The sequence below is a fragment of the Patiria miniata genome, unplaced genomic scaffold (genome assembly GCF_015706575.1).
Source record: "Patiria miniata isolate m_02_andy unplaced genomic scaffold, ASM1570657v1 HiC_scaffold_13, whole genome shotgun sequence".
Taxonomy (NCBI): Eukaryota; Metazoa; Echinodermata; class Asteroidea; order Valvatida; family Asterinidae; genus Patiria; species Patiria miniata.
The window spans coordinates 9,486,663-9,501,645 of NW_024037051.1; the positions used below are offsets into that span (position 1 = coordinate 9,486,663).

Genomic DNA, 14,983 nt, shown 5'->3' on the forward strand with positions numbered 1-14,983 from the left:
TTTTAATTTGTCGCTAGAGGGCTTTAAGTGATGCTGTCCCCAAATCTAACGTTCAAAAGACAAACCTCTCTCAAAAGCAAGGTTCTATCCAGATTTGCAACGATTATGAGGCTTGTTACAAGCATTTAATTTTGAACTTCCAGCTACCCCGGAAGTAAAGGTCAATTGTATAAAAACAGGACTAAATTTATATCAGGATAAGGTTAACTCTGATCTGCCAAATATAAAGGCCGTGCGTCACTTTCAGGAGATAATGTAAGTTTTAAAATACTAATTTCCCCTCATTTGACGTCATCACTACGTCCTATGACATCACCACCTTTGGACATTGTCTGCATTTCTTGTCATGTATGTGCGCTCATGAAATGAATCAATAGAGTGTTCATACGGACGCCGTGAATGCAAAACGTCTCATTTTATTATTGCTTGACTTTGACCTTCCGGGGACTGATAATTCAATTGTAATAATGAACACAATATGGTTCGAAATATGGACTATACATTAGAAATAAAACTTTCTAATATGTATGTCCATCACATTCTACGACAGTGTGTACAATCCTTGAACAAACTAAATAGTAACAAAATTCCCCCTCCTTAAACGCACTATTTCACTGGCGTATATTTGTATCAACGAGAAGTTGGTGAAAAATAAACGATCCGGCTTATTTGCCGGACGTCGGAAATTCGGGGAAAATAGGACAGGGTGGATCATGACAACATTTGAAAGCGAGGTGGCGCTGTTCATTATTTTGTGTGGGTCAGGTTGACAGGAGGACGTCAAGATCGGCACTCTTTCCGCAAAGAAAAACCTTTAAACATCCTATGGTTACCCCCCCCCCCGGTCCAAACAAACTCAAACAAACATCGGTCACCCAAAATGCAAGCATGAACACCAAACTCCGTTTCTGTAAGGTACCGTGCCCGCAACAAATGAACCTTTGCGCACGGAAGACATAATTAGAACATTTGAGGGCGCACTTACCTTGGAACAGTGAGCTCTATCAATTTTCTATTTTGTGATTATCTAAATAAGACACGCCGTGATATTTTGGTGGTACTATAATCTGTTCCGAATTGCTGCTGATACAGACACGCTCTGAAATCGTTTGTATTGTCTCCTGTTTTCAATCAACTTATATTTTTCTGAAGTCTCTAAAGATGGGCTTACTCAGGCACTCAGCATGAGAGACGCAAAAGCTATCACCATCGATTCAATTTATTTGAACAAAAGCCACAAATTAGGCCTAAACAACCGTACATTTTGCTAAAATTGACAGTGACTCGGGGGATATTTTCAAACACAACTACAAGATGTGTTTAATATTTGTCAGCCTTTTTCATCGTCTGACCGTCAGGAAACGGGCCATGCTTTATACGATCTAATCATCTGTTGGGCCATTAAACTGTCCATAATCGATGGCCATTGTTGCTTGTTTTCGCAAAACCATTATCATCAAATGAGCACTCAACATGGGCGTCGCCAGGATTTTTTCCAGGGGGGGGGGGGGCAAAGCAAATTTCCCCCCAAAAATCCTTAACTTTTTCATCATATTCTCAACTTATCATTTTTTCCGAGCGTGAGCAGGGGAGCATTTGCCCTACCCCCACCCCCCACCCCGTCAAATTAACAGCAATATGGCTTCGCACCTCTTTCCTTTTTTTTCTCCCTCCCCCCCCCCTTTTTTCGTTTTCCAGGGGGGGGGGCGGCAAGGGCCCCCCTTGCCCCCCTCGCGACGCCACGTACGGAAACCATTATCATATTGCTTTTTTAAAGGTCAATGCCTTGAAAAGAATGAGCTACCAAATTCTAATTAAAAAACTTACTTGGATTAAAGATAGTAGGCCTAATGATACTAAATGCACTGTAGACCTAATAGTTTGGCGTGGGACTCGTTGTTATTGTAAAGAAGAAGACAGAAGATAACGGCCGTCTTTGAAAATTCAAGTGCTCAATTATTATCTGCCTTATAATAAATAATGTAGAGTGCGAGATCCCGTCTATTGGTTGTTTGAATGCCGCCCCCATTTGTTCATGTTTAAAATCCTGAGCATCAAATCCTTAGTGGAAAATGCCTATACATTTGCGCTGTTTTCTACCAAAAACATGGGTCTATGTCTACAGGTTACATACACTGCTAACATTCTTCGTCAAAAGTTGCAGAGCTATAGTGAAATTGAATTCGGTTAAAATATTGGCCTCGAAAACATCATTTGAGGAAAAGTTCCGCATATTTGGCAAACACAAACTGGTGCGATAATCACTAAACATGACCCGAAACTAGAGTTACATCTACTTGAACCTGTCTGTTACTGTTCATGGTCGCTTTAACGTTGAAACAATGGAGAGATTGAGCACCATTATCTTCATCCGTTAGTGTCATTTCCTTGTACCAAAATTCGTCAAACACACTTCATAATCTCCAGAGAGTTCTTGTTACGTAGTTAATGTATAATATTTGTTAAAGTATAATACTTCCGTAATGCTTTTGACTTTTAACTGTGAAGCTGTGTTGCGTGCCAAAAATGGAATATGTAAAGCGGGACAAGAACTATATGCAAACAAGAACTATACGCCTACGTCTGCAAACGCTTCACTATAGATAGTATCATAGTATCAAAAATCGTCGATTTAGCCTCTCAGACGCAGATTCAGAGGGGGGTTATGTTGGTCAAACCCCCCGCCACCAGCTCTGACTAAAAAAAACAAAAAAACATAGAAATATATTCAAAATAATGTGAACCCCCCCCCCCTGCTGTGCCACTCCCGAAAGCAATCATTGTTATCACAATTGTGATAATGTCCGCCTATGCACAACATTCGGACAGATCCAACTGAGGTACGGGGGTACTTGTACATTATTCTGTAATATTAATAGTGTTCATGATTGTCGGATTTGAACAGCACCCCAACTGAAAGTATGGTACTTAACCCCCCCCCCTTACCTCTCCCTTACCCCCTTTACCCCCCCCCCCCCACCTATTGATTTTACGGAGGCCAAGTGTCCAGAGAAAAAACCTGTCTACATTTCAGCATTGATTTGCTGATGATACACCCCCCCCCTGCTAAAATTCCTGGATCCGCCCCTATCTCTCTTGTAAGAAACGTCGAACCTCGGCAAAGAAACTTCGGTACCAAATTGTAGTGAAGCTCGATTTGGAGTCGGGTTGTGTTCTCTTGATCTTCTCATCTATTGGACGTTGATCATAACAAAACAGCCAATTCCCTACTGTCCCGGGGTTGCCTCTCTTTTCCCAGTGCTCTATATGTGTGCTTCACTCCTATTAAAGATGTATGCCCTATGCTCTTTAAACAAAAATTGGATTGTTTTTACTTCTCACGAGTTTTCAAAACCGAGCAGGTGTTTTAAGCTTTATAGGCAAAAGAAAGCGCTTGATTTTGTTAGTATATATGATCGGGGTATTTTTTGATGTCTTCTGAGGAGAAATGGTAAACTTGCCCCTCCGTATTTTGCGGATTTGCTTTTTCTGTTGTGTGTACTTTCTGGGGTCATTGTTATGCATCAGCAATCTTTAGTAGAGTTCGTTACCTTCTGCAGGTTGGCGTGGGACGCATCTTGTTCCTCTCGGTGTTCCTAGCATGGACCACGAGCAGTCTTTGTCAAACGCAGCCTAGCGAGTCTGGGGGTTCGGATGCACCGGAGCACAAAGGCTCCTGCTGCAGTGTTTGCAATCAGGGCGTGGTTATCGGTGCAGCAGGCGTGCCGGGAGTACCAGGCCAGCATGGTGTCCAGGGACCCAGAGGTGACCCCGGCATTGGCCTTCCCGGACCCAGGGGGAGCATCGGGGACCAGGGACAGAAAGGAGATCAGGGCGAGGCTGGAGTCCAGGGACCGCCGGGGAAGTTGGGACCAGCAGGGCCCGGCGGTGAGAAGGGACAAAAAGGGGAACCGGGAGAAAGCATGACCGAATGCGTGACGCCAACACCGCCCTCCGTCGTCGCCTTCAGCGCATTCAAGACGGCACACTTTCAAGGAAATGACGGTGACGTCATCATCTTTGAGGACGTCGCGACTAACCTCGGAGACGGGTACGATTCGCAATCGGGCGTGTTCACCTGTGCCGTCCCAGGTCTGTATCTTTTCTCGGCCAACCTCTTGAGTTTGGTCACGGGCCCGCAATCATATGCGAGCTTGAAACAGAACGGGGTGGTCGTGTTTTCGATTGCCGATAGCCATTCGCCTAACCACCACCAATCTAGCCATTCCGTCCCCCTCGTTCTGAGTGCAGGTGACAGGGTTTGGCTCGCATTGTTTGGTAGTGGTAAAGGTATCTATGGGGATGGGAACCGGTATTGTTCATTGTCTGGTATTTTAATTCAGGCAATGTAACAAGGCATAATGAATCGATACTACAAAGTGAGATCGAAGTACCATGGTCATTGTTTTGCAGCGTAATTGGTTGCGTAATTGAATAGCAACATTATTATGGCATCATTGAAATAATCATTGGCAGAATATGAAGATTTCAAAACGTCTACCAAAAACATCGATCTCTTGCTTCTATATAATTATGCAGCGAGTGGTTCCAATTTCACCGATATAAAGTTTGTTGTTTGTGTTACTTTACGTTTCAGAGTGTGTTCTGGATTTTTCTGTAAATATCTTATACATTGAACAAGCACCGTGACGAAAGTTATCTGGTATTATTATGATGAATGTCCGATGTGGATTATGCTATACGTAGAGTGTTATAAAACAACACTAAGATGAGCGTGTAACTTTAGTCGACAACTTATACTGAAAAAAAATCTTTCAAGTCACTGTCACTTGAGGATTTACTAAATCGGTTTGCTTTTGTCTTAAATATTACCTGACGAAAAGCTTGTCCTTTCTTGGTTAAGTTTCAAATATTATGGTATTTATAAGTGTTCTGTAAACGACAAAAAATGGTGGACAAAGTCAGCATGGAGCTCCATTATTCTCAGTGACTGAATATTATGATCTAAACAAACAAGCCAACACAAACAATCCATGAAGTTCTATCATTGTTTTATTAAAAAAAAATTGGACAAAATCAAATTTATGCATTGCTCACAGACCCGGTTTCAACTATTGTGTTAACAAATAAGTTTATAACGTTCACTATAAAATTTGACTAAATGAAATTAAAGCGAATTTCGCGACTCAATACAGTGAAAGAACATACCTTTTAAACTTTCATACTGACAATGTGGTATAGCGCCCCCAGCGGTCCCAGTTGCATTAATGGTAAAAAAGGAATCTTTTCTGGGCATGAATTGCTGATGTATCTTTTTGTCCTTTTGTATATTTTAAAATTTCAATATTTACAATATATTGCACATAACAAAAAATTGGCGTTTGCCTTCGGTACGATATAGATAAACATACAGGCGCGGATCCAGAAGGGGGGGGGGGGTCCAACCCCCTTGCTCTGTCCCAAAAAAGAGTTTTCCATACAAATTCCTAAAAAATAAGTCTAAACCACCCCCCCCCCCTGCTGTGACTCCCAAAAGAATTTATACTGGTATAATGTCTGTCTGTTCTAAATACGGTAGAACATTCTGTAATCTAGCACTAATAATCGTCGAATTTGAACAGCGCCCCCTTTTGAAATATGGTACCAGCCCCCCCCCCCCCGCTGTGATTGGTCAAAACATGCACTGACGTCAACAACATATACCAATCACGAACTTGTGGCTTTAACCAATACCTGGAAATCATTACTTCAAATTGGGCCATAAGGTACTTTACAATCAGCCTGTATCATTCGCTCTTGGTTATCGGGTGCTGAGTACTAAAGTGCATTCTTTATATTTTGTTGGCGTTGGATCGAGTGTCCTTTTGATTTCTCTGCACGAATACCGTATTATCTTATTCATTTTCTCCTACAAATTTCCCTGGTAACACCCATTCATTTTGTAATTTAAAAAAAGATGCATGATCACTTCCTTATACTGAGGATTTGATTATTTTGTGATGAAATTTTAACTACAAACAAAAGCATACAATAAACTTCACTCAACCAGAAAAGAACTTGAGTTCCCCCTTGATACTTTTTTGCTTAACTTAAAAACTACTGTGCACATCTTGCTCAAATTACGACTGATCAGTACAGAAATTCCTTAGCAATCCAGCCGTGCTCTTTGCTTGGCCCAAAACAGTGATAATGTGTACAAAATTATGCAATTTATGACAAATGGTGCGGAAAAGTTGCACTTTTATGTACGTGCAAGGCACGTATACGTTTGCGGTAACATTTGTCATCAATTACATACATTTGTACAAATTATCACTGTTTTGGGCCAAACAAAGAGTATGGCTGCATTGCTTAGGAATTTCTGTACTGATTAATCGTTATTTGACCGAGAGGTGCTCAGTAGTTTTTGAGTTAGACAAAAAAATATTGGAAGGGGGGGGGACTTTCTTTTTTGGTTTAGTGTATATGCATATACATATAATATATACAAATCCTTATAGTTTAATATGTAATACAGTCTTTGATATTTGTAATAAAACTACACATTGTTCAGTGTGGACAGGCATCAGCCCAAAATAATGTGTGTTTGGTGCGGTGCAACGTCATCATTTATAAACTATGTGTAATGACTGTGTGAACTCTAGACGTCAAACCAGTCTCACGACTGTCTAATAAGAGTTGTCACTATGACATTACTGCGAGATGTGTGTTAGCTGCAGCATATTCTTCATTAAAATTCATGGAGAGTGTCTCGAAGAACTACTATGGCTCATAGGAGTACAGTGCGCCGATGAGGGCGCCAGGGCCCTTTTCAGGGTGGACAAGATCAAATGGCCGACTCAAAGACTTGATTCTGAGATACAGTTTTCTCAGATTATCATGTGTTCAGAAGTTCATCAGAAATGCTCGTTTGTAAAATTCCTTCGTGCATGAATGTCCAGCCTTTTCCATTCTCAGACATTATGAATATTGTGTGATTTTGACTGAATTTCAAAATGGTGATTGTAGTGCATTGAACCAGTTTATCGTACAGATTTGGCTACGGACACCTCAACGGTGAAATGGCATAGCCTAGGCATAGAACGCCTGTATCTAAGCGCCACTGTCGTCGAGTGCCCGCCCTCGAGTGCATTAGTCTCAATGTGCAATCATCATCCGGGGTTGGGCACATCACATTAGTTTGGGAATTGGTTGTGCACTAAAAACGAACCAGTGTGCGCACGAGATGAGTCCTTCACAGGCTCTGGTGAGTGATCGACACAATTCCTGCATGGAAACGATAGTCAACATCACCCTAAGACCTGCTCTCGTCGCAAAGTTGTAACTAGACAATTTTGGCGGGAACTTGTCTGGGTCTACTTCACATCGCACAATAGCTACATCACGAGTGTTGCTTAGAGGTGATATTGTTTCAAAAACTGTCAACTGTGATTTTTCACTCTCACCGTAATTATGCACTTAGGCCTAACCTATTTATTAGCAATTTGCAGAAATACTTTGATTTGAATGTTTACAAAATTATATCAATTTCTTTGGGGCGAAGTACAGTGGCAAGTACGTTATTACTGAGTTCAGATCCTGTTCGAGTTCCCGTCGTCAAGGCAGCGATATTTTACGAGATCTCCTGGGCGAGCCGAACATGGCTTGCATGACCTTGTTGGCCACGTTACGCGTGACACTACTCCTCCGCCGTTTGACCTGTAGCTTGTTCTTGGTGGCATCGTACACCTCCTTCAGCAGGGCAAGGAACGCCTCGCGCACCTCGGTGTATCCGTCCGCGGCCGAGACCTCGAAGAAGTAGCAGCCGTACTCCTCGGCCAGGTCCCGGCCCTCGTCCAGCATGACTTCCCGACGGTGTTCCAGATCGGCCTTGTTGCCGATGATGACGATGGGCACAGAACACGGTGACTTGGCGAGCTGAATGTGCTTGACTTGCGTCTCGACATCCCTGAAAGTAGTCCGGTTGCACACGCTGTAGACGATGACGAAAGCGTTGGCCCATCGCAGGTGGGAATCACGCTCAGACAGTTGCTCACCCTGACAGGATAAAAAAAAACATTCGATTTGAAATAGTCTGGATTTTCTTTTTAACAAGTGCGAGTGCACAATAAGATCTGGCCGTCTTGCATGAAAGTCTTGCGTAACGTTGACCGGAGATTGTGCGTACAAGCCCAGGTGGCCGCCCCACGCGAAAATCACGCAATTCACCAAAATAAGCTCATTTAGTCTCCCATAAAATATAGCATGCTATATAGCGGGGTAGGCTATATATATATACCACGTGACTATAACATGACTGCACATGATTATTTTTTGCTTCCATTTGCACACTTTTCATAAACAACATTTTTGTTAAGTATTTAAGTTATTTTGTTTGCTTTTTTGTAGTTCAAATTTGGTAGTTATATTGTATAGGAAACTTAGTAGGCTCGTTTTTGTCAATTTCTGGGGACAGACCGACCGACAGACCGACCGACCGACCGACCACGAAGTGACATGCAGAAGCTCCTTCCAGAGCTTAGAAAGTTGCGAAAAACATTGTTCAGCGCTGCAGTGATCCTAGGCGATTAAATCAGTCAACAGCGCGAAGACCTGCATGAGAACTTAAAAGACCTGCATGCGTTACCTGAGTTGTTTACCATGATTTCCAGCCCCTAGTTGTTTCATATTTCTAGATCCCCTTCTTGGAAGGGGGGGGGGGCTAAATAATCGAAATATAAAAAAAAATATCAAAATAAAAGAAATGTATGGTCCTTCATTTTATCGAACTAGCAACTCTGCCGTTAGATTTTGACATGGTTTTAATTTCTGTAGTGTGTTATTGGTTATAATGTGCTCTTTGATGATTCTTAAATTTTATTATCCAACACAAACCTTAGGACAGGTGTCCAATACTTCCATGTACACCGGTACCTCATTATGCACCACAGTTTGTCGATATAGGAGATCTGCAGATAAGATCACACAAAAAAAATACAAAGTCAAACACGGGTGTGTCATAACTTATGATCTTTTATGTCCGTTAACACATAGTTGTCTAGTTATCCAACCAGTCCTAGTTACCCAACCAGTCCTAATCATCCAACCGGTGAATTCGGCCCCTGGTGATGAAAAGAATAGTGATCTTGGATTAGGCCTACACGCAGTTTGACGAACCCGCTCCGTAAATAGAAAGACTCACGTACGTTATGTGTCGATGCGCATTTCCGACAACGTTAAGTGTGGAGACCTTTTTTTACGCACGGGCGAAGGTAGAGGGGATGGGGGGGGGGGGGGTTGACCCCCATTATCTTTTTCTTCGCCAAAGCTGCTTGCTGCCGGTGCCGACAAAATCTTGTGCCCCGGTCGGCAACTTGTGCCGGGTTGAAGAGCGCCACCTACTGTCTGAAAGTGTCCATAACCGTGTGCTTTGGACAGCGCACCATTAAGGAAGATGGTGTCCAGCCCGCCCGCCCCCCCCCCCCCATTTTTACGGAGGCCGGGGGATCGTAAACAAACATTTTGTTCGCCTTTTAGCACGGATGATCATCGGCAAATTTAATGTGTCCCCCCCCCCCCCACATTCAAAGTGGTCGAGCAACGCTTGTGTATTAACGTGGCGAGTTTGAAGTCATTATATGAGAAAAGAGGGGTGAATAAATATATCTGAGAAAAAGAGGGGTGAATATATAAATATCCCCGGGTCACGTCACTGCGCAAAGTAAAACAGTCACCGTGAAATTAATCTCCGACTTTATTAAGGTTAGACTACTTCTTTTTGTCTTTCCGTCACAAGGGTCAAGTTTATGGACTCGAAATCATTTTTTGATACTGATATAATTTAAGTTTGGTCAAGATACTGTACATGTGTATATTCAACAGAGGGTTTTAAATTAGGGAATATGGGAAGGGGTATAGAGGGCGTTATTGCATGTAGACATGTGAGGGATGATGTAGAATGGAAATATCTTGCCATTTCCCGGATTTTTTGGGGAGTCAGGTTGGCGTAGCGGTACTTTCCTTGCCTTCCACCGTTGTGACCCGGGTTCGAATCCCGCCCGGGCCATCATCCGGGGTTTTCAGTTCCTACCTGATTCCGTGGGTTTTCCTCAGAATACTCTTCTGGGCTTTTCCTCCCACCTCTAAAACTGTAATTTTTTTCTCATTGTCTTCTCTCTACAGGTTTCTTCATGGGCTTTCGAGCTACAGTGCTTATTATAGGGTACTTTTGAGGAATCCTTGGTTTCATTACCATAAATAAATAAAAAATAAATAAATAAATAAAATTCGAAAAGCGGGGAGAGGGAGTACATCATTATCGGAATTTGTTTTTGATATGATCAGCACAGATATCTGGGGGCGGGGGGGGGTGGGGCGTTGGGGAGGGCTTATTCTCTTATAGACTTTACGCCTTCAGGCAGGGGTTCGTAAAGTTCTGTTAAACAGAGGAAAAGAGAGCTGGTCATTAAAAACGCTAACGTTAGTTCCTCGTGCTCCTTTTATTTTAACAACATGCCTTTGGGATAGTCATTAATTTTCTGGCATCGGAATTACTAGTACAGGTTGGTAATCCAAAACAAACTTGTCGACGGAGCGACGACACGGGTAATGGCGGATAATGTGTTGTCCGAAAAAAAAACTATGGCGGGAAGCATAACGAACGGCGTGACCGCGGAATTAAATAGCGCTTTTCAGAGAGTAAAAACTTCTACCTCAATGGACCCGATCAATCTTTGGAACCAATTTTCCGAGACAGACTCTCTTTGAAGTCAATGTTTTATTGTTTTAAGGTTGCTGTCTCCTGAATAGCCCACGGCGTGCGATTTACGTTTGCCACTCGGCCAGAATACCGAATTCACAAAGGGCATGTTGATCCGAAATAAATGCGCCGATATTTGACGTCTGTGGCGGCAGTCTAAACTACCCCGTTATTACGGGTAATGAAAGGTAACAACCGTTCATTATGTGAGATGACTGATCACCGAAGAACAAATTATTGCCAATTCCCTAAACCCTTGAATTATCTTTCAGATAATAGGGCCAACATGAAGCCTTTCATTAGTTCCGAGCTCAACAAAAGAGGGCGCCATACAGTCGCACCAGTCAGTCACAGCGCTTCGAGCGACACACGAGCAAGGCAACGTTAACGTCTTAAAAGTGATTCGTTTGCCTTGATCTTATTTTGTTGGCCTCACAGAAACGCTTCATATGCTTCCTTTAGGCCCACGTCAATTCACCCTCAGCATTTGTCTGTCTTTCAAGATCATCGCAAGAAAAGGACCAAATCCTGGCCCCGAGCGTATACAGTGACCGGCCCGAACGCGCTGATCCACCCGTAATCGCAGCGAATTAGGTCCGCTAGATCCCACCGGTAATACGCTCAAATCCCCGCCGGGGTCGCTTTACTATTTCGCTTCACTGGTTTACCGAGAATCCCCGGTTTGCTGAGACTTTTTTAATGGGATTTTGCGAAAAGAGAACCAGATATCACAAACATAATGACGAGTGCATGCATAAGGTGTACAGTCGCGAAGCGCGTCCGCATTGAATGCGCGAGAAAGTAAACGAGTATTAAGAAATACAATGGTTTCGTGGATGAAGATGAACACTCCATTCGACGTTTTAAACAGATACATTTTGGCTTGTTAACACTATCATTTTGCTAAAATAAAAGGCTCGAAGTCGAAATTTGACAAATAACTTGCAAAATAATGTGAACATATAACGCCCCAGCAGTATTTTGTTTTTAATTATCTTTCGTTAAGGTCCTCCCAGCTACCTATCGATCATATTTTATTAGTTTGTTCAGTTCTTTTGTGTCACAAACTCTGAAGCTTATTAAGTTATTAACGGTAAAATTAACGGCATCTAAATAATACACAGGACGGATAATTAGACATATTTTTCTTTATTTCGTCTCACCGTACCGCGTTCAATAGACCGTATGTGTTGCATGTGTCTCAGAGGTTATTCTTTGATATTATAATTTAGTTACAAACATCCTATGAGGTCGACACAGTCAACAGCCTTTCCGTTTTGGGCAAGGTCTTCAAAACTACGGGGGAAAAACTCTAATTAGATGGCATGGTTCGTGTATGAATTCGCTAATTGATAGAGCAACCGGTAGTATTGGGAAAACAAAATAAACGCGCGTGCGTAATCGCGCAGAGTCAAAATAAGCACGGTGACTTCATCGGCAAATTGCAATGCGCCTTTTTTTTCTCTTTCACTTTCCGTCACACACGGTTCAAGTTTCGGGAACGGGAAATGAATTTGTGACATTGATATTCCAATGGCGGCTCGGTCACGATAATAAAAAAAGAGTCTGATTACAGTTGCAGAATCAGTGACCTATATTGCATAATCCAACGGCCTGGAATCAGCATGTGCGTGAATCATATACCAGCCGATGGATACTGTTCGGTTCAAGCCGCGACTATATTTCTGTGTCTACTATGAAGTTCACAATAGGAAACCATGCATGGTCACAAATTCATGCCTCAATTGTCAAGGGTACGGTAATGTCTGCGGTATTTCAAAACACAAAATGTATACACACCCAACACGTGTGGTGCATAATGTCATGAAAGTTTCACCAGAAGGTTTACCGTCTTGCCTTCGCGTCGCTCCAGGAAAACTAAAAAACTTTCCCGGCAACACGAGCCCGGATGTGGCGACCCTGGGGCTTAGCCTTCACCGAAAGCTATAGCTCGGAATATTTCCCGGGTTGAAAAGTATTGTTGTTTTTCACAAATTCTGCTTCGGATAATTGGGAACTGGGAATTATTGTGTTATGTATACTAAGTATACTTCAAGTATACTGGAACATACATAACAAAATCAACACCGTGTAGGATTTACACTGCAGTTCAAGTTGCAGTGCACTAGTCCTATAATTTAAGGCGGAAATTCAAAATTGGGATTTTTAAGAAAGCCTTTCAGCGGAATTCGTCGAGACAGTTTTTTGTTTATTGATTGGAAGAAGTGGTTAAATCTCTCACTTCTCCCATCCATTGTTTGTGTTCCCACTGAAACATGTGTTAAAGTAGAAAAAGCCGGTGGCACAACACTACATACGTATTTCCTACAACACCTTTTCCTCGTGAAAATATGCCGTGTATAAAAACTGTGTTTCTATACAATCAAAGTTCAAGGTTCATCGATCTGAAAGCCTAATAGCGTTTTGTTATAAGATATTGTTGGTAGGTATTCTAAAAGGAAAAAAAAAATGAGAAGCAAGTCAGGCAGAAAACCATTGCCGCCAGCCCAGCTGGGACAATTTAATCCCCACAATAATATCGCACCAAGCGAGAACAAAGTTTAGGTATAGAGACTAGTGTACCATTACACGCCTCGGGTATCATAGCTATTAATCCTTCAGTGCGGGGATTAAGGCTATTGAATCGCAATTCCTGAACAGTTAGCGGCTTCCTTCTGTTGATTTCCAGAACTTACTTCAACTTGCTAGCAGCGGGCCCACTCCGCGCGCCTACTATCAAAAGACCGACACTTAAATAACTGCTATATCAACAACCCACTATTAACTCTATGCAAATATCCGTGAGGGTGTATTTCAATGAAACTCGTGACACGCCAGTGTTCCGGCTGTAAAAACGGATTTTACAACAACAAAAAACACCCACACACGTTTATCGGTACGGTTGGTGAAGACACTGCCGACGAAAATAAGTTAGGAGAGGGAAAATATCGGGATTTTGTCACGTATGCCCATTATTTACTTACCAATATTCGATTCGTATTCTCCGATGTACCTCTTTGTAAGGAATCGCACAGTGACGGCTGTTTTGAGAAGAAGGGCAAAAATAAAAACATAATCATTTTTATTGTTAACTACATGTATTGAATCGTCAGATCACAGGGAATTTACAACATTTGCAAACATCAAAAAACAAAACTACTGTTAGTGAATGACAGTCTAAAGCATCCTGTAAAATCATGGCACCTGGTGTGCTGTCATTTTCAAGAAAAGTGGTATTTTTGTATCAATTTCCAACGCTGGTCGGCCGACCAGCGTTGGAAAGAAGCCGGCTTTTTTCAAATACTGCTCCCAAATCACATTCAGTTAGACTTAATATTTTTTTGCAATCAATTACACATCCATGAAGGGGTACAAGCCTTCTAGACTGGGTCCCTAACCTTACAATTCCCCGACGTCTATAAATTGCTCCATCGCAATTTAAGTGGGGTCAGAGAACCAGACTGCAAAAACATGATTGTTTTTCCTGGTTTTTCCAGAAACTCCAAACACAAAACTTCCAACTTGTCAGTGTAACAATATTTGCTATAAAATACTCATCCCCAAATCCAAACATTTCTAAAAATTACAGAAAAAGCAAATGTTGTATATTCTCTTTAACATCTGACTTAAAAAAAAGGTCATTGTTAAATCCCACTATTTTTTTTGCAACTTGAACAAGATTGACGAAAATTAGTAATTTGGGGACAATAGACCATAATTTTGTGCGTTTTTTTCCATTTTGTGGGATCTCTGAACCACCATAATAATCAACCCAGCCACAAAATAATATTGTTCCTGGTGTATTTTTTTATGTTTTCGACCGAAATAAATAAACCCACGCCGCATGTCCTAAACTCTTTCTTTCCGAGTAGAGGCACTTGTGTGTTGTTGCTTGTGTGTATATTGTTCCCTGAATTCTTGAGAATCGTAGTAACACTATCATCATTTTGACAAAAATAACCATTGCTTCAATTAAAGTAAAACCTTCACGTTGCAGCCGCTCGTCTAAATTGGATCTGTTTGCATAATATTGTGGCATACGTGATATTTGCGTGGTCGCACACTCGTGTTATCTGCATAAGGGCATTTTTTACAACCCCCTGCACGATTGTCACCCACTGGATTTACCAGGATGTTTCGCGGATGCAAATTGTGGTTCATTGTCTTTTCTTTTTTTACGAGATTGGGGTCACGTTTTATGAGGTTAAACCGGATCTTGTTAACCTCAAATAAATCTCTTTAGTGTTCATCCAAAATGTGCAAATCGGTAAATTAATTTAAGCG

The 14,983-nt window shown here is 41.9% G+C and overlaps 2 protein-coding genes across 2 annotated transcripts; one reads left to right on the forward strand and one right to left on the reverse strand.

The window, feature by feature from the left end:
* The first annotated feature begins 2,342 nt into the window (after positions 1-2,342).
* Positions 2,343-5,458, forward strand: LOC119721563 (C1q-related factor-like). The gene is made up of 2 exons (XM_038191643.1): positions 2,343-2,373; positions 3,529-5,458. The coding sequence occupies exons 1-2, from the start codon at positions 2,343-2,345 to the stop codon at positions 4,350-4,352; spliced, it is 855 nt and encodes a 284-aa protein (XP_038047571.1). The 3' UTR covers positions 4,353-5,458.
* A 1,316-nt stretch (positions 5,459-6,774) lies between these two features.
* On the reverse strand, positions 6,775-13,742 carry LOC119721217 (ras-related and estrogen-regulated growth inhibitor-like). Its single transcript, XM_038191172.1, has 3 exons — positions 13,684-13,742; positions 8,836-8,909; positions 6,775-7,998 (listed from the first exon to the last, which is right to left on the reverse strand). The coding sequence occupies exons 2-3, from the start codon at positions 8,860-8,862 to the stop codon at positions 7,558-7,560; spliced, it is 468 nt and encodes a 155-aa protein (XP_038047100.1). The 5' UTR covers positions 8,863-8,909; positions 13,684-13,742; the 3' UTR covers positions 6,775-7,557.
* Between the last annotated feature and the right edge of the window lie 1,241 nt (positions 13,743-14,983).

Coding starts and splice junctions, on each gene's coding strand:
- LOC119721563 (XM_038191643.1), top strand. CDS start 2,343: ATGGAGAGATTGAGCACCATTATCTTCATCC. Junction 2,374..3,528: donor GAGCACCATTATCTTCATCC/GTTAGTGTCATT, acceptor GTTATGCATCAG/CAATCTTTAGTAGAGTTCGT.
- LOC119721217 (XM_038191172.1), bottom strand. CDS start 8,862: ATGGAAGTATTGGACACCTGTCCTAAG. Junction 7,999..8,835: donor TATTGGACACCTGTCCTAAG/GTTTGTGTTGGA, acceptor TTATCCTGTCAG/GGTGAGCAACTGTCTGAGCG.